At 48.4% G+C, this 18,124-nt stretch overlaps 1 protein-coding gene across 2 annotated transcripts in view; it reads right to left on the minus strand.

The window, feature by feature from the left end:
- The window catches only part of JMJD6 (jumonji domain containing 6, arginine demethylase and lysine hydroxylase), a 75,376-nt gene that overhangs the window by 25,875 nt on the left and 31,377 nt on the right, over positions 1-18,124 (minus strand). For both annotated transcript variants that reach the window (XR_013598847.1, XM_078654611.1), the window contains exon 4: positions 5,864-5,999. Coding sequence is in view for 1 of the 2 variants with exons in the window: in XM_078654611.1 (XP_078510737.1) it covers positions 5,864-5,999 (136 nt within the window). In the remaining variant the exon portion in view is untranslated. The remainder of the gene's footprint in view (positions 1-5,863; positions 6,000-18,124) is intronic.

Below are 18,124 nucleotides of genomic sequence, written 5' to 3' on the forward strand. Positions count from 1 at the left end.
GGGACTACCAGAGAATCAGGTGGCAGCTGACTGCAAATAGATCGAGTCAGAAGGGACGTTTTATATATTTTTTTATCCATCCTAGGTGTTCTAACCCTAGCCTGGACAAGGTCTTTAAAATGTCAGGGATGCTAGGTAACATACCATTGAGCATGGGGAGGTACTGAGTGGAGTAGTGAGAGGAAGAGGGTTTCGAAGAGTAAGTCAGAGGGGTTGGCCTAACGGCTAGGGCGCTCGACCTGGGGATCTGGGTTTGAGTCTCGGTAACGACGCCAAAAACCTCCTGTGATGGGCACAGAGCCGATAGTCTTTGGAAGTGTATATGCTCCCCCCCCCTCTGCAGTGGGCCCTGTCCGAGAAGTTGTTTAAGGTGTGGGAGGAGGTCCCGGAATCCTTGGCGGTGATTGGAGGGGACTGGAATGAGGTGATGGATGTTTGTGTGGACCGTCAGAGGCGGCTGGGGGTGATTGCTGGCCCTTCCCCTAATTCCCCAACCCGGTTACAGGCCACGGCTGCAGGACTGGGATGGGTAGATGTGTGGCGACATATGCATCCAACAGTGCGCGAATACACCTATGTTTCTGCGGTGTACGGCTCGTTCTCGAGACTGGATTATATGTTTGTGCCTGGAATGTATCTGAACAGGGTGCGCGAGGCTGCGATACATCCGAGGGGGCTCTCAGACCACTCCCCAGTGTCAGTCACGATAGCACTGCTTACGAAGCGACAACCCTTCAGGTGGAGGATGTCATCGTGGCATCTACAGCAACCCACTTATGTCCAACATCTACGGGAAGCCGTCGCACACTACTGGCGGGAAAATCTAGTGGACGATATGGATGTTGAGGTGGTGTGGGAGGCCATGAAACCTACTATACGGGGGGTAGATATTGCGTGGTGTGCCGAGGCCCGCCGTAAACGACGGGAATCGACCACTACGGCTGCCAGACTCGTAGAAGACCTGGAACAACGTAGTCGGGGAGGGGGAGATGAGGTGGCGATACGGTTGCTTCTCCAAGCACAACAGTCGTACGCCTCTATCTTAATGGACGAGGCTAAACAGGCGTGGCTGGCCACGCGGAGCAGAATATACCAATGGGGAGATAAATCCAGCACCATGCTCCATAGGCTATGTCAGCGAAGTCTCCAACCAGTCACGTTGCCGGGCCTCACTGCTGAAGACGGAGTGACGATTACTGACCCAGCTGCGCTTGCAGCGAGTTTTGCTGATTATTTTAAGTCCCAATATGCCCCACAAGATAGTCTCCACGCAGACGATGTAGCTAAATTTATTGACGACTTGCCGCCCCGGGCGGTGTCTGACGAGGCCAGGAAGGAACTGGATGCTCCCCTTACGGCCGAGGAGCTTGGGGAGGCGCTGGACCAGCTTAATGCGGGGAAAGCACCGGGTCCAAATGGCTACCCCTGTGAGTTTAAGAAATTCCAGCTCCTCCTGGGGTCCCATTATCGAAGTACTCTGGAGGCTGCACGTGAGCGGGGCAGATTGCCTCCGGACTGGCGGCACGCCGAGATCGTGGTCTTCCAGAAACCTGGCAAACCCCCTGACAGACACGACTCGTATCGCCCCATCTCATTGCTCAATGTGGAAGCCAAAATACTGGCAAAGGCACTAGCGAACCGCTTACTCCCATATATGGTGGAGCTAGTTCATCTGGACCAAGCAGGTTTCATGCCACACCGTGCGACACAACATCCGGCGCGCACAGGCGGCGGTGGACGCGATGGGGACCCTGGGGGACAGAGCGGCTTTGCTCTTAGCAGACATCCATAAGGCGTTTAACTCCGTTAGCTGGGCGTACCTTTTTGCACTCCTATCTCGCCTCAACCTAGGCCCAGTGTATCTGTCATATGTTTCTTTGCTCTATACTGATATCACGGCGTCTGTCAGGGTTGCTGGGGCCACTTCGGGGGTGTTCTCCATTGGACGGGGGACCCGTCAGGGGTGCCCCTTATCTCCGTATCTGTTTGCTCTGGCCATGGAGCCTCTGGCGTCCTGGGTGCGCATAGATGCCCAGCTTCGGGGTTTTGTCTGGTCTGAGACCCTTTTCGACAGGATTGCCTTATATGCGGACGACGTCCTATTCTTTCTCACTGACTTGCGTCGCTCGGGGCCCCGAGTGTTAGAAATCATGCGCATATTTGGGGAGGTCTCGGGTCTCTGCTTGAATTTAGGCATGTCCACCCTTTGGGTGCTGGGAGGCACGGCGGAGATAGACCCCTGGGCGATGGACTTGCAGCATGCAACTGACGGTCTGAAATATTTGGGGGAGTTCCTTTCCGAATCCACCCATATTACGTGGGAGCGCAATATTGTACCCGTGTGGAATAAAGTTCGGGAGGATATCAAGACTTGGTCCCGAATGCCCCTCACCATCTTTGGTAGGTCAGCGATATTTAAGATTTTAGCTCTTCCGCGTCTTTTGTACCAATTACAGAATTACCCTCATCCTATTCCTCCCCAGTGGTTTCGGCAGGTTAACTCTGCCTTGAGTCGCTTTCTGTGGGTTGGAGGCGCGGCCCGAGTGGCACTAAAGACGTGCTTCCTTTCCACGTATTGTGGTGGCTTGGCCACCCCGGATCTGTTATCTTATTATCAGGCCTCGCAGCTGCTCGTACTCAATGAGTGGTGGTATGGCGACAGAGGGGACCCGACATATGCCCTGGAGCGCTCCTTGATGGGCGATCATACATTACACACAATTCTCTACTCGGCCCGGCTGCGGCGGGCGTTGCCGTGCGTTACGAACGTGGTCTTTGCGGTGTGGCGACAGGCATTACGTCGTATGGGTTGGTGGGGTAGGCTAACAGCTGAGACACCGCTCTGGCACAATGGACGCCTTCCCGAACTGATGACGCTCTCCGGGTTTGATGGCTGGGAAGCCATTGGAATATCAATGTTGGGACATGTCATGTCCGGTACTACTCTTAAGTCCTTTCAGGAACTCCGTGCTGAATTCAATATGCCCCAAACCCAGTTCTTTCGTTACTTACAATTCCGGCATGCACTTACACCAAGCATTGCGGATCTGGACTCACTCCCGGAGTTTAGCCCCATTGAAGCGCAGGTGTTCATGGGAGACCTTGGTAATAAGAAGATCTCGTATTTACCAGTCGATGGTGACCCACTGCTCTTCCACCCTGCTCCCTCTGAAAGCGGCCTGGGAGGCTGACGTTGGTCCTCTGGACGAGGATGACTGGAGGGAAGCCCTAGAGTCCCCGCGCGGAACTGCAATAGCGATGCGGCAATTCAAATACCTCCATAGGTCTTATTATACCCGAGAGCGACTCTGGAGGGCTGGACTGATTAGCTCCTCGGAATGTCTGCGGTGCGGCTGTGGGTACGCTGATACATACAGTGTGGTCATGCCCTCGACTGCTTGGATTCTGGAGGGGCGTATGGAATTGCTTGTCTGAGGTTTTGGGTTGGGACCTCCCACGCACTCACCGTCTGGGCTTACTCCACGTACTCGAGGGAGTCGGTGGGAACATATACAAGCGCCACCTGTTGCTACTAGGACTGATTGTGGCCAAGAGAGACCTAGCCAGAGCATGGAAGGGAGTCCGAGCCACCCCCCTGTGTGCATGGAAGGCTGCCCTGGATTATTATATGGGACTGGAGCGGCCTGTGTTTGAAGCGAGAGGCTGCCCCCGTAAACATTTTAAGATCTGGAAGAGGTGGGCGGAATATAGGGGGTTGCCTCTTGATCCCCCTGCAGCGAATGAGGAGGAGTTATAGACAGAGGTTCTGAGAGGGCCTCATTACTGTGTCATACCTCACGACCGTTAACAACTGTGTTTTCTTTCTGCACGTGCATAGGGTTAGGGAGGGATAAGGGGCGGGTAGTGGGGTAGTTGGGCCTTTGGGGATGTTGGGAGGGGTAGGGGTAAAGGGAAGGGTGGCCTACTTTGCTTTATTCTCGTTTTACTTAGCATCACAATGACGAAAATACAATGTATTACAATGTTTGGTGGCACTCTCCTGTTTGTGGGGAACCACATCTTTTGCTCTGCTTCCCTTCAATTGAATAATAAAAATTTGTTGTGAAAAAAAAAAAAACCTCCTGTGATTCTGGGCAAATCACTTAATCTCCCCGTGCCTAAAAAATGAAAGTGTGTCGTAACGTAACTGGAAAAATATGTAAAGCGCTCCGATACCTGATTCGGGTCTAGTTCGCGCTATATAAAACTCTGCAAAAAAAAAAAAGTCCTCCTATAAGGGCTCAGTGTGGAGTTCCACCGTATGAAAGGAGTCTGCTCTACCAATGAGTTCCTGACAGGATGCGAAATCATCTGGAGTGGTGGGCAGGGTAAAGGTCGGTGTCCCCTGGTGGGTCTACATCATAGATGTCCCATGGGCCACCCTGTGTGGTGGGAGGGAGGATCAAGTGTCCTCACCCCCCACACCCACCCGTGTCAGTGTGTGGAGACCCCTGACAAGTGATGTTCATGGGGTCACCTGGGGAACCAGGAGGGGAGGGCCGAGGAACAGGGTTTGGTGATGATGGTGCATTGAGGAAGGGGCTGGCAGCCTTATCTGCTTCATTGTGCTCAGTTGCCGGATCCAGAATGTCCAAGGCCTCCTTGAAGGACAGCTGATGTTTCTAAGGTGGAGAGCGTGCAGGCAAGGATGCGGCCCATGTGGAGTTGGATGACCAGGTGTTTCTGCCTTTAGTCAAGCTGTTCCTGCATCTTATGGAGAATTGGTTCGGTTGCGATGGTATGGGACTTGCTGGTCAGCGCAAAGTCTTCGGCTCCGAAGGCGCCTTTAGTAGGTGCCGGTGTGGCTGGCGTTAAAGTGGTCGGTCTCGGAGGCTTCTTCAGCGCAGAGCCAGAGCTGGGGGTCCGAAGCAATTGGTCAGTGCCGACCACTTTCTGACAGCAGTGGTGGTCTGAAAGCCTGTCTCTGGTGTTTCAGAGTTGTTGAGTGCCCTATGGCTGAAGACTGCGGCGTCAAGGGTGCCATACTCATGGACTGTTAGCTGCTGGAAGGTTCTCAAACTCCAGGTCGGAGCCCCAACTTTCTCCAGAGTAGAAAGCCTCTTCATGTGCAGCAGACTATTGTGGGTGCTGTTCGTCGATGTCCTCGGGACCAAAGAGGCCTGGAGTGTCATCTCTGCCCCTAAACAACATTGCGAACAGAAAGTCGCGAAGAGTCTTTTTAGAGCAGAAGGAGCGGATGGAGATGCAGGCGGCCTCGTCGTGTTCTGGCAGCAGGCATGAATTGCAGCCCTGATTAAGATCGGTCCATGGATTTTTTACGTGGCAGCGAGGACAATAGTGAAATGGTATCGGTTATATCACAGTCAAGGCACGGTGGAGATATGGGAGTAGGCCCTGGCTGCTGAGACCCAGGAGGGGCCACGGTCTACACAGACCCCGCTTTAGCAAAGTAATCGGACGTCGATCTGAGACAAAGTAAGGGAGACGCAATCAAGGTACAATACCGACGGAGGGAAGGAAATGTGTGAACCAGAAAGAGCACAGAGACGGTGTTGATTCTGAACACGCGCCCAAACTCTACGGCAGAAAGATAACAATCTAACAATGGAGTCTAGGACCATGCACATTATTGCCAAGCGGAGGAGTCACACTACCTCATGACTCAAAAGACTTATGCGAAGTAAAACATCAAGCACACATCCAGGGCCAACACCAGATGGCAGAAGTATGCACAGCATGTGTATCTACAGCCACATATGCCTTGAACATGTACTTACTTGAAACAATATTAAACTACAGCCACAAAAAACATAAATCTATCCCTGCCAACACACCCCTTGCTCATTACTTGGCCCCTGGCCCAGTGAATTCTCACCACCTCCAGACGTCATTTGTACCTCACCTGTACCACTTTCTTGACAATTTGGGTCTCCCTCTTACGGTCTTGTGCCACACCACTGGAAAGTTTGTACTACTGGCAAAGTTCTGCGTCAGGGCAATTGTAGTATCCAGATTGAGAACCACATGCCACCAGCCACCTGCGAGATTGAAAGAACCACATAAAATGGCAGTACTTTCACAATCTAAAATCACACACACCCCCACCATGAAAATATACCAAAATGGAAAACACCTGTAATATGCAACTCTTAAGAAAAGGAAATGTGAAAGGAGCCCACCCTCACCCCAATGTTAAAATTCTTGGACATAACCAATCTGTGTAGCTAATTTTTAAGTGACAAAATATATCTAAAACAAAATCCCACCGTCTCCTCCACAAATGCATAAAGGTATGGGAGTTCTGCCACTCGTTCCACTGATGGCGCACCACTAGGTGTACTCTACAAAAAAGATTACATTGCAACAGCCTTGCTCTAAAAACACAACAGTGGATCAATTGCCATCTTCAGCTTTGACACTTGATCAAGTTATGAAAAACAGTTGAACCCAACATGTATTACTTCCAGGTCCTCTGGCCTGGAACTATTTCAGAGAAAGAGTTCCTGCAAACAAACTAACATCAGAACAGTTTCTTATTTTAATGACACGTGCCACCATACTGACATAGATGAGCCCTTTTTGCAACCTATGCTGGATGAGGTTGATCAACTGCTCAGTCAGGTACGCAATAACATACATACATTTAGGAGAAATACAATATCAGAGGCTTCACTAAAAATCGAATTTTTGCCCTGTGGTGAATCCTCTACCGAAAATCCACGAAGTTGTATTGCCTCTTATCTTTGATAATCCAATGAAGAGTGTGACCTATTTAATTAACTAAAGTCCGTATTTAGAACAGGGTGTAGCACAAAAACAGCTATGCTGCAAACTGTGGAGAACATTGCATTTGTGATAATATTGACTTGTGTTTACTTATCCTCCTTGACCGATCAACAGTGTTTGATACGGAGAGGAGCCTAGCCAGCAACCATGATGGCCGCCTAATCCTTCGGCTCCGCCGACCCTTTCGCTTTCCTCCCGTCCCGGGATCAATCCTGGCATTAATCCTGCTCCTGAGTTCTATTTTCGGGTTCGGGAGGTGACCCCGACTCCAATGGTGTGTTTTCTTAAGCGCTCCCTGCGGTGGAAGCGGTGGGACGTTCTCGCCTTCTCCCGGACGCTGCCCGGCGCTGACTGGTCTTTGTTCTTCGACTCTGACTGCCTTCGCCCACAATAACAGCGGCCGCAGTGGACGGAGTCGAGCCGGCCGACGGCTCGCAGCGGCTGAATTGGGTGTTTACATTTTGTCCGCTCTACTCATCTCTACGCGGAAGGCATATCGGCTGAGAGTGCAACAATGTGTCACCGCCCAGGCTTGTGTATGCCTTTGTTTGCTTCTTGTCTCGCTCCGTGATGAGGTGGGCGCCATTTTAACGGCCGAGCAACTGGACCTTGTTTTTCACGATCCCGGGCTGCAACTAGTGACATGGCCACTGCGGTCGCTACGTTTACACCTGCGTGGTGCAGCATGGTCTGTGTTCCCTTTGTGCCCCCGGCCAGGTGGTGCTCTACAGTTCACCGGTGTGGTGCTCAGCTTTGTGATGGCGACGTGGACGACCAGTCTTGTGGGCTGCAACGAATTTCCGAGCCCCGTGTGCAGGGATCTGCTACATCCTCCCCTCCTAAGGCACCGGTGCGGATTGCGGACATTCTGAGAGCCCTAGATCTTTTTCGATTTGCTTTATGTGGCGACGCCTGTGACCTGGGACACCGTCTGGATGCTGTTCTCGCTGCTGTGCCCTTGCTTGACCGAGCACATTCACGACTGCGGGATGCTGAGCCACATCTTGTGTCCGACTTCTGTGGACTGCCTGCCCAGGGGTGCCCGGAGGTGCTGGAGGTATGTGCTCCCGATGTTCCCGAGGTGCTGTCTGCGATGGAGATGGAGCGGTCTGATGTCTGCGTGCTTGTTCATTATATGGGGTCTCGTCCTCGGACGCCATGTTTGGATACTCCTTTGTGGATTATCGGAGACGCTTCCTACGTTGTTCTGCAGCTGCTGCTACTGCCCTGGCCGGGTGGACTGTTACAGTGCGATGTCCACCTTTATGTCGCTGTCGCACGCATGACATTGGAATGGACAGACTTTGTTGGACGGTGCTTTGCTTGTTTGTCCCATTCGAGATGGCTACTGTGCAGCTGGACCACGTCGATATTCCCGTCCGCAGGGGCAAGGGCTGAGCTCCCCCTATCAATGACTGTGGTAGCGTATACTGTCGGGGCTGCAGGGGGTGGACGCTACTATGAAGGTGGACTTTGTCGCTACGCCGGGCTGATGGTGAGCCGGGGATACTGTACGTTCATTTTGTATCGGTGACGGGGTCTAGGGATGGGTGGCCCGAATATTACATGCCGGGTGCGGGTCTGTTTCTCTCCTCCTCCACTCTTTCTATCTTTATATTTTCCCTACTATGGGGCAGTTCCGGGGCGACTGGCACGCTGTTAGTGGGTTTGGCCGTAGCCATTACAGGAGTGCGGGGTGGTGGGTGTGGGGGGGGTTTGTTATTTTAGTTTGTTTTGTTCTATGGTCTCTATCGCTCTTTTCCGGCTTTGGGAGGGTTCTTTCCTCTTCGTAGGGTTGGCTGTTTCTGGGTCTTGCGCCTTTTCTCTTCCTGTGTTTCAATAAATCTTTGTTTCCTGTTCTTGGGGGTGGGCTTTCTGGGATTACGCGTGGAACTGTTGTTTTCCTGTAATGCTGCTTATTATCCGGTCTCATTGTTGCGGTTGCTTAGCCTATATAGTTGCTGTACTTATAGCCTAATTTCGATTGTGAATGGGGTACGCCCCTCTTGCTGCGTTTCTTTTGTGTCCCTTTATGTAAGGTGTGTAGTCCTTCCTGTTGCAGCCCCCTCGCTTCATCTAATTTAAAACGAAAACCTCCTCTCCTGTGTTGCGCACCCCGTAGTCACTTCTGACGTACTTCGCAATATCCTGAATGTATATTGATGTACTTTTCTCCTGTTTTTTCTCGCCTATCTTTGCGGCCGGCCGTGATGGTTGTGGGTTTGCGCATGTATCTCCTATTTTTGTCTCAATAAAGGTTTTCAAAAAAAAAGAAAAAAAAAAAAAAACAGTGTTTGATACAGTGGAAGACCAAACCCTCATTGACACATTGAGGAAAAGAAAAGAGGCAGGCTATTGGACACTTCTGAGCTTGATATTATCTGTCAATAGAAAACAAGCATTGGCAGAGACAATAGCTATGGCTTTTACATACTAATGAATCTGTATAAACATGCCTAGATATGGACAACTTGTGCCATGTCTTTGTTCAAACTGTTTCTGTGCCTAGTTTTTTTTTATGTCAATGCCGGTTTGTACATGAGACACATACATAACTCCTAGCATTTACCCGTGTAAAGGTCTTCACTTAAGTTGTTCTGGTTCACAACGTGCAAAAGTTGTGAGGGGAAAAACAGCTGATGCTGGGAAATCTGTCTCCAATCAGAGATGTGTGATTATATTGGCATGTGACTCCAGTTCTCTCCATGATATACTGTGCTGAGTAATGTTAAGACTTGTTATTATAAGTGCTTTCGAGCAGTCATTTGCAGTGTAACTGCTCCGCTAGTACTAGGGAGCTACTCGCAATGTTTTTGGGCGCAGGGTGAGCAAAAAGCAAGAGCCTTTTTCAACAACAAACTGGCAAAGCCAATAGATCTTCCCTCTCTTACGTGTGTGCTGAGCTGTTGGCTTTGTTATTGTATATTTGTGCATGCTCTGCATGATTAGAAAGTAGGTTGCGGGCATTTGTAATGTGTTTAGGTGTATTATTTTATCAATGATTATGTAAATGTGTACATTCTCAAAGTAACGCAATTGTTTAAATAGTGGTGTGAGAACAGATTTCCTCTGCCAAGGCTTGTGGATGAAATGAGAGGTTGGGGTAAAATTTGGCCCCCAAGACTTTTTTCTACTTTCACAACGGCTGGGGGTACGAAGTCAGGCCACAGTTGTGTAGGGAGAATAGATTTGATTTGCCATAAAGTAGCATTTTGGTTTTGTCTGTGCTGCATTTCATTTGGAGGTGATTGTTTTGAAAGTTAAGTACAGAGGGAGAAAAACCTCTTGTCCCGGGAGTAGATCAACTGTGTATTGGCAGTGTAGGAGGTTGTAGTAATTCCGTATGAGGTAATCAGGGAGATGAGGGGGGGCCATATAAATGTTAAAAAGTGCAGACTAATGGATGAGTCTTGTGGTACTCACATTGTGTCTGAACTTTTTGCTGATGAAAATTGTCACATGCCAAGTGTGTGCCTCCTATTGGTACGGAAGGATTCGATCGAGGATAAAGGCTTGTGGGAGGGCCCTATCTCTTAAATCCTCTGAAGAATGATGGAGTGCGAGATGGTATCTAATCGCTGCAGAGATTCAGCAGTATCAACACCATATTGTTTCCAGCCTCATTTTAATGGTCTCAGAATCTTCAAGGAAGGCTGACTAGGTAGATTGTTTGGATCTGAAACCAGATTGCCGGATGTGAAGTGAGTTGGATTTTTTAAGTAAGGTGAAAAGTTGTTGGTTTATGGATTTCTTGAGTATTTGTATGAACACCGGAAGTAGAGGGATTGGGCTGAGGTTTGACAGGGTCGTGGGATCTGCTGGGGACTTCTTTTGTAGGAGTTTTTCAACTGCCAGTTTCAAGGCTGACAGGACTTCCACTGCGGTTAGGGATGTATTAAGAATCGGATTGATTAATGGGTTGACAATATCGATAGCTGCATGTAGTATGGCCAGGGTCACAAGGGGAACTAGATGTGCAAGAGAATAGCTCGAGACGAGATTGGGGTAAAGAAATGTTCTGAAGATAGCCAATATGGCGTCTGTAGTGGTATGGGCGCTACCAGGGTGGCCATTGTTTGTATGGTAGATCGTCGCGAGTGGGCATAAACCTGTTGTATGGAATGAATCTTGTATGCGAAAAAGGCTGAAATCTGATCACAGAATGCCTGGGATTGAGGATTTTCTAGTGGAAGGGCTTTAGGAAGACTGGTCTTAGGGTTGTAACGGGTCTTCTCAATTTGATGTGTACCGTAAGATTTTTTGGTTTCGTTGATCAACTTGTGGTAAGACTTCTGTGCCTCTCTTAAGCAAGACCGAAGTAGGAATTGGAGAGGGCACAGGAAGAAGGTACTGAGGAAAAGTATTGGGGCTACATAAGTCAACTGGTAAGGAAAGAGGGGAGTGTCAAATTTAAGGGAGAGCAATGAAAAAAAAAGGAACAAGAGAAGGCTGGCAATTGAGAGCGAGAGAGGGTATAGGAGGAGAAGCGAATAGGATAGGGAGGGTGAACAGCAGATGATGCGAGGTTGGCACGGAATAGCCCTGGCAGAATCACTGTACAAGAGGAAGTTGAAAGACGATGAGAACTGGGGAGGAGTTAAAATAAGATGGCAGAGTAGAGTGGATGAAGAAACTGATGTGAAAAAAGTGTAATATTTGTGAGTATATTAAGAAAAAATATTAAGAACGTTGACTACTTTAAGGGATACGCTGACTGTCAAGTCCAGAGACCGAGCGTAGGCTTTAAAAGTTACCAGTCTGTTGGATAGAAAGGCAAGGTATTGTTTACCAAAACAGAAAGGCCATAACATATATGACCTATTTGTTAGGATGGCCAAGACTATCTTGGGAAGTTTGGACTTTGCCCTGGGCTCCCAATTAAGAGATTAAAAGCGGTGAGAAAAAGGCAAGGTAATTCAGGAAGGAGCACTACATTCATACAGGGAAGTAAATGTTGTCTTAAAGACTTAACGATTTCAGCAATTAAAAATACTTCCACAAACAGTTTTGCTATGTAAATATAATAAGGAAGACTTTCAGCAAAGTCATAGATGGCTCACTTTGTAAAAGTGCCGCTCATCTTGTTACTCAGACAGCGAGCATCTGCTTACAAACAGGTATATAAGTCACAACATATCTTCCTAAGTGACAGACTGGATTCTAATTTAGATTCTAGCAAATAGACGTTACCTTCTTCATCATGTAAGTAATTACTCAAAATAGCAGTCTGCAGCTTGCAGTAATTTAGTCAAATTGTGGTAAGTGGACACTTAAGTACAACATCAATGGTAACTGGTCATTTCACATTTGCTTTGGACACAATTGTTATAAAGTGTGTTCCTTTGAAACAAGCTAAAATAGACTCGATATTTATATATGGGTAACAGTTGGAAATGAGAAAGGCAGCAATGATATTCTAGTCAGGAATAAATTATTTGTGGCCGGTCAAAATGAAGTAAAGCAGTATGGACAGGCATGTTATATCAGATGGATGAGATAAAAGGCAGAAGGCGCAGAGGTCTTATGCTCGTTTAGGAGAAAATATAAATTTTGAGATGATTAAGGCTGCATGTTCAAGAAATATTCTTTGGCTGTCTGAAATGCTTTAGGCAGCATGCGTAAAGCTATTATATTTAAGGGAAAACTTTTACTCTGGGACAGCTGAAATTAAAGTAGGCAGCATGTGTTTGGTTAAGCCTGCAAAAGTGCCTGTACTCTCACTTGCGAGAAGGGGTGGGAGCCTGTCCATTGCTTACCATTTGTTGGCTTCACGGTCAATCATCTTTTCTGACTCCCAATTGGCCAGCACATGCCAAGCCCCATTAGCTTTCCTTTCAGTGAAGCATGTCCCAAGCACAGATTCATTCAATCTAATTAGTGACTGTCCAGCTTCCCTCGCGGTGACCGAGGTACTTTTCCTTCTTACCCTCGCCCCTATCTGTGTGGTGCTTATTTACCCTCTTACCCACCCTTTCTCCGTGTTACTGTTACCATCTGGTGCTCCCTCGCATAAGATGGAGTCCCCACACATCCCTAGTTTTGTTTCCCCATACCTCCATCCTCCCGCTGTCCATTATTGCTACTCCCTCAACCTCACCTTCATGTTACTTCCCCCCTCCCATTGTTGCGGCTGGCATCATCCTAACCCTGTGCCTCCATCTTGTTGCTTCCCCCATCGTGCTGTCTTTTGTTATTGCCCCTGCACCTTCCTTGTATGGCTTGCGCCAGTGCTACTTTTTTAACACATTGCACAGCAGCATAGGCTGCTGTGCAACATGGCTTACAAAAAGTGATATGACACTGGCCACATCTTAGCACTATTTCCCCTTGACTTTAAGCCATGTTGCACAGCAGCTCACGTTGCTGTACACCAGAGGAAGCGACCCCTTGGGCAAGGTCACTTCCAAAGGGGCATAAATGCCTGTTTTTCTGCCCCTCCCTGGGTTCAGATCCGCACTTTTTTGGGCCTTTTCTGCCCCACTAACCACCAGGGATTCATTAATTTAAATGGAAACAACCCCTTCTGCAAGGGTCGCTTCCAAAGGGGCTCAGCATTTGTGCTGGGTTTTTCTGCCCCACCCCCCTGGGGACAGATCTGCCTGTTTTGGCCTTTCTGCCACCCCCTTCCTCAGTAGGGATTGTGTTTTTTAGTGTATGGAAGCAACCCCGTGGGCAAGGTTCCAAAGGGGATTATAATTTGTTGATGTTTTTCTGCTCCCCCCGCCACTCTCCCACGGTAGCAGTCAGTCCATTTTTGGCCTTACTGCCCCAGGTATGGGGGTGCAGAAAATCCCATTAGACACCAGGGATTTTCTTTTACAGGTAACGGAAGCTACCCCTTGGCCGAGGGTCGCTTCCAAAGGGGTTACATTATGTTGGTGTATTTTCTGCCCCATACAGATCTGCCCCCTTTTTTTGGTCTTTCTGCCCTAGGTGTGAGGAGGGAGGGGGAGGCAGAAAACCCTACTAGGCACCAGGGATCTATTATCTTTTTTGCAAAGGGCGGCAAATATCGGTCTGTTTTCTGCCCTACCTGGGGTACAGAGTGGCTTGGTAGAAAACCCCACCTAATCCCCGTTTTTCTCAGCCCTATTTGAAGGCCCATCTGGCAGATTGACCATTTGGGTAGTGACATTGTGTTAGAATTTTAATTGTATTATTGTTTGTGAAATGTAATTGTAATTTTTTATTTCTCGGTTTTATACTAGTTCAAGGCTTTTGCTCTTTAGACTGTTTTAGGTTGCGGTTTTGTTACTGCTGATTCTGCAGCTTGTGTAGTTGCATGTGTTTGGTAGGAGAATTTTTAGGTAATATTTACTCTAAATTAGTTTAATTTCCCTACATGAATGTGTTTTTTGCAATGGTGTAATAGCAGTATGTTTGGCTTCTGTTTTTTTGTGTGAAAATCTTTTCGCATTAGTACTTGATGTGTACTTTGTTGTCTTATGAGTAATTGGTTTTGTTAGGTCTCGGCTATTCTATCCCGCAGGGATTAATAGCTCGAACCTATTGCAGGGGAAACAAACTCTCTTGAACAAGCAGATTCCTCCCAATGCATGTGATCTATTGAAGCGTGACGCTTCGCCAGCGCGCGCTTGGCCTCACTAACACCCCATATGCTCGTTCCCTCCCACTCGCTCCCCTGCCTGCCCGCCCACCCCCATCCGAATTGAAAGCCCCGCACCCCATATGCTCGTTCCCTCCCACTCGCTCCCCTGCCCGCCCACCCCCATCCGACTTGAAAGCCTCGCACCACATATGCTCGTGCACTGTGACACAAAATGCAGCATGCCTCAACCACGTCAAAGCCCATCACCTGTATTTTTTCGTCTCTTACAAGCGTCCAGTGCAGGCGAGAGGCAACAAATATTATCCCTTTAGCGACCATGTCTCTGAAACTGCCTGCCATGAGAAAGTGGTTTGCCTGGCCCAGAAGCATCAGAAGGCGATTCATAGACCAAATAAACATGTATAACTGATCAAGAAACCCCCCCAGATCGGCTTGCCTCGTGATCATCTACCTCCCCCACCACAGAGCGCGTCTCACGTCAAATACCCTCCTTGCCCTCGGGCGCCAGCTTCCCATTCACACCGTTGTCCAGACTGAGGTAAGACGTGTCCGCTCTTGCTGCTCGCTTTGATTCTAGAAACGGTCTTGTTTTTTCTTTCTAGTGGGATATTGTTGCTTTTTGCTGTGTCTCTGCAGAGTAGGTGCTGGTGAGTGTAGCTATCTTTGGCAAGAGAGTTATATTGTTTTTGAGTATATAGATCTTTGTGCTAAAGCCACTATTTATTACTTATTTGGCACAATGTTGGTTGTTGTGGACTTGTTTGTGCAGTCTCCTTTCTTAGTAAGGATAATGGCTAGCCACAGTATTACTGCTCAGCAGGTTGTTAGTCTCTGAACCATGGTCAGAGGAAGACTCAAAAAGCATACCAACTCTGCATCTGAGGCAGAGGAGGAAGGAGAAGAGTCAGGCAGGGAGTCCTCTCCACATGGAATCCTCGCATGATGAAGCTACTCTCAGTGCGGATGAAGCTACTCTTAGTGCGGATGAAGTGCCTATTTTAGAGGAGGACATTGATGTGCAGATAGTGCAGCAAAAGACATCTAGGCTGCAGCCTGGGGCTGCAAGGCTTCCAGTTGGAAGTGATGAACTCTGTATTGCCCCAGGCATGATGCAGCCAGCATTGCCAGACTTTACTGGTGTTCCACAGTGTAGAGTGAATACAGAAAAATGTTTTCCAATAATTTTTTCTGTTGTTTATGGACGATGTGTTTTTGGCAGAGATTGTTGAACAGACTAATTTGTATGCCAAACAGTTTTTGAGGGACAACAGTGCCAGTCTTAGGCCCGACTCTAGAGCTACCCGGTGGACTCCCACAAATCTGGAGGAAATGAAGAAGTTCTTGGGTTTAACTTTTTTGATGGGCTTGTTAAGGAACATATTGGTCGACTAGTCCCTGGATGGCAACGGCTATATTTCCGGCAGTCATGAGTCGCGATAGGTATTTGCTTCTTCTTCGGATGTTGCATTTTGTCGATAATGGTTTGCGTTGGCACGAGATCACCCCGATTGTGACCGTCTTTTTAAGTTTCGGCCTGTCATTGATCACTTTGTTGATCGATTTTCCGAGTTGGAGTGGTGGAGGATGTGGCTAGATTAAAAGATCGCCACTCTCCGGATTACATCTCCTACTGGGAAAGTCTTTTGAGGGTGTGGGAGGAATGTGGAGTCTGTTGGCGAAGAGGTACGTGGAAGGAGACTCGTATGTACTGCCCAGATTGTCCTTCTAACCCTGTGCTGTGTGTGCCTGCTTGTTTTACAATGTACCACAAGCAAATTAATTTTTGGGAGTATCCATGAGTGGTAAAGTGAACTGCCTAGTCTCTATTGTTTTATATTTTTTGTTCAGTTTCAAGGTTGGCATTTGGGCAATGTATTAAGTTTCAGATTGTGGACTGGCGCTTGGCTGGCGGTGTGCCTGGACTGGCGCTTGGTTGGTGGTGTGCCTGGACTGGTGCTTGGCTGGCGGTGTGGGTGGACTGAGGCCTGGCTAGCGGTGTGTGAGTAGTGACTTGCTGCCAGTCACTACACACACTGCTAGCCAAACGCCACTCCACACAATCCGTGAGCTGGTGTGGCTGCTGTGTCAGGAGTGTGGGCGTGTGAAAGTGATGGGCCCTTGAATCGCGCTGTCTGCTGGTGTGAGTGTTGTAATGTGCTAGGCCCGCGGCTGGCGGTGTGAATGGTTTTGTATGTGTCATACATATGAAAGGTGTATGAATGGCCTGTGAAGAGGTTGGTGCCTTGTCGTGGCTTTACAGCTCAAGAGCTGCGAGTCAATGGTTCAGTTTCTCATCCTTTCAGTTATTAACAGTACATTTAATTCTTGGGAAATCTCTGGTTAATACAACTGTATATACTGAACCATCACTCACCCTCGTGCCAAATCCAACCAGTATGTATGTGTGCTTGAGGAATAGATGGTTGTGCAGAAATATTTGTCTTTTCTGTTTCTGTCAAGCAGGGTGTACCTTGTCCCGTTTTGTGAATGTATTAGTGTGTTGGTTTCGTGCCTGGTGGTGTGAATGGTCTTGTGTGTATCATGTCTTCTCCAAAGACCCACGTATAAGGGTGGGGGAACCAATCCCCCTCGTCTGGTCAGACCACTTTGCCATTCCTTTTGATCTACACCTTCTGGCATCAGCGATGCCTCTCTCTGGCAACAGGAATCTGGAGGAAAGGAGGAACTTGAGCCTCATAAGTAAGGAGTCACTCTCTAACCTCCTTAATAACCTCGACCTCACTAAGCATCATGATGCTAATCTGGCAGCTGCTGAGTTATCGCAACAATTGTCAGCAGCAATGGACACTCTTGCAACTGTCAGCAAGAATAAAACACTCTGCTCCCTGGTTTACGGAGAGACTCAGAAAGCTGGGACAGGGTTGCCGCAAACAGGAGAGGTTGTGGCGCGCAGATTTAGATCTTTTGAGAAGGGAATTGCATAAAACAGTGTCTAAAGAGTATAAAGCAGCCATCATGGAGGAAGAGCGATTATACTTTTCAAAGATTACTGAATCTATGAAATCCTCTAGGGATCTTTTCATGGTCATTATCTCTCTAACTTCCCCTCATGTCACTGACCCTTAGAATTTTCCCAGGAGTTTTGTGACGAAATATCGTACTCCTTTCAAACCAAAATCACAGACATTTACTCCCTGCTGGAAGCATCAAACTCCAACACCGGGTCGCTTGTTCGACCTATTCCTTTTCCGAGTGAGGCCTCGCTTACGGAGGAGACCCTCAGGCTTCTCACCTTTTCTTGCATGTCGTTGGAGGGGACTGATCGGCTCGTAGAACGAGTTAAATCGGGCTCCCCATTGGATCCCTGCCCCCGCAAGGTGCTAAAAACTGTCCGTGAGATCATTATCCCTCATCTCACTGTTGTTCTGAATGCTGCCATCTCAGAGGGATTGTATCCCACTCTGTGGAAGACGGCTTTAGTGAAGCCTCTTTTGAAGAAACCTTCACTGGACCCTGGAGAACTTAAGAATTATCGGCCAATCTCCTTGCTTCCTGTTCCAGCCAAGATTCTGGAATCCTATTTGAACTCCTCTCAACACCTACCTTAAAGATCATCAACTACTCGATGGTTCACAACATGGATTCAGAAGCCACCACAGTACCGAGACAGCACTGACAGCAGTTTTTAACAACATCCGTACTCCAGTGGATGCGGGGCAAACCACCCTGCTTGTTCTTCTTGACCTCACCGCAGCCTTTGATACCCTGTCTCCTCACAGGCTGGTTGAACGCCTTAGTGAGATAGGTATCGGGGGCTTGGCCTTGGGGCTTCTTGCTTCCGTTCTT

Source organism: Lissotriton helveticus, chromosome 7, assembly GCF_964261635.1.
Source record: "Lissotriton helveticus chromosome 7, aLisHel1.1, whole genome shotgun sequence".
Classification (NCBI taxonomy): Eukaryota; Metazoa; Chordata; class Amphibia; order Caudata; family Salamandridae; genus Lissotriton; species Lissotriton helveticus.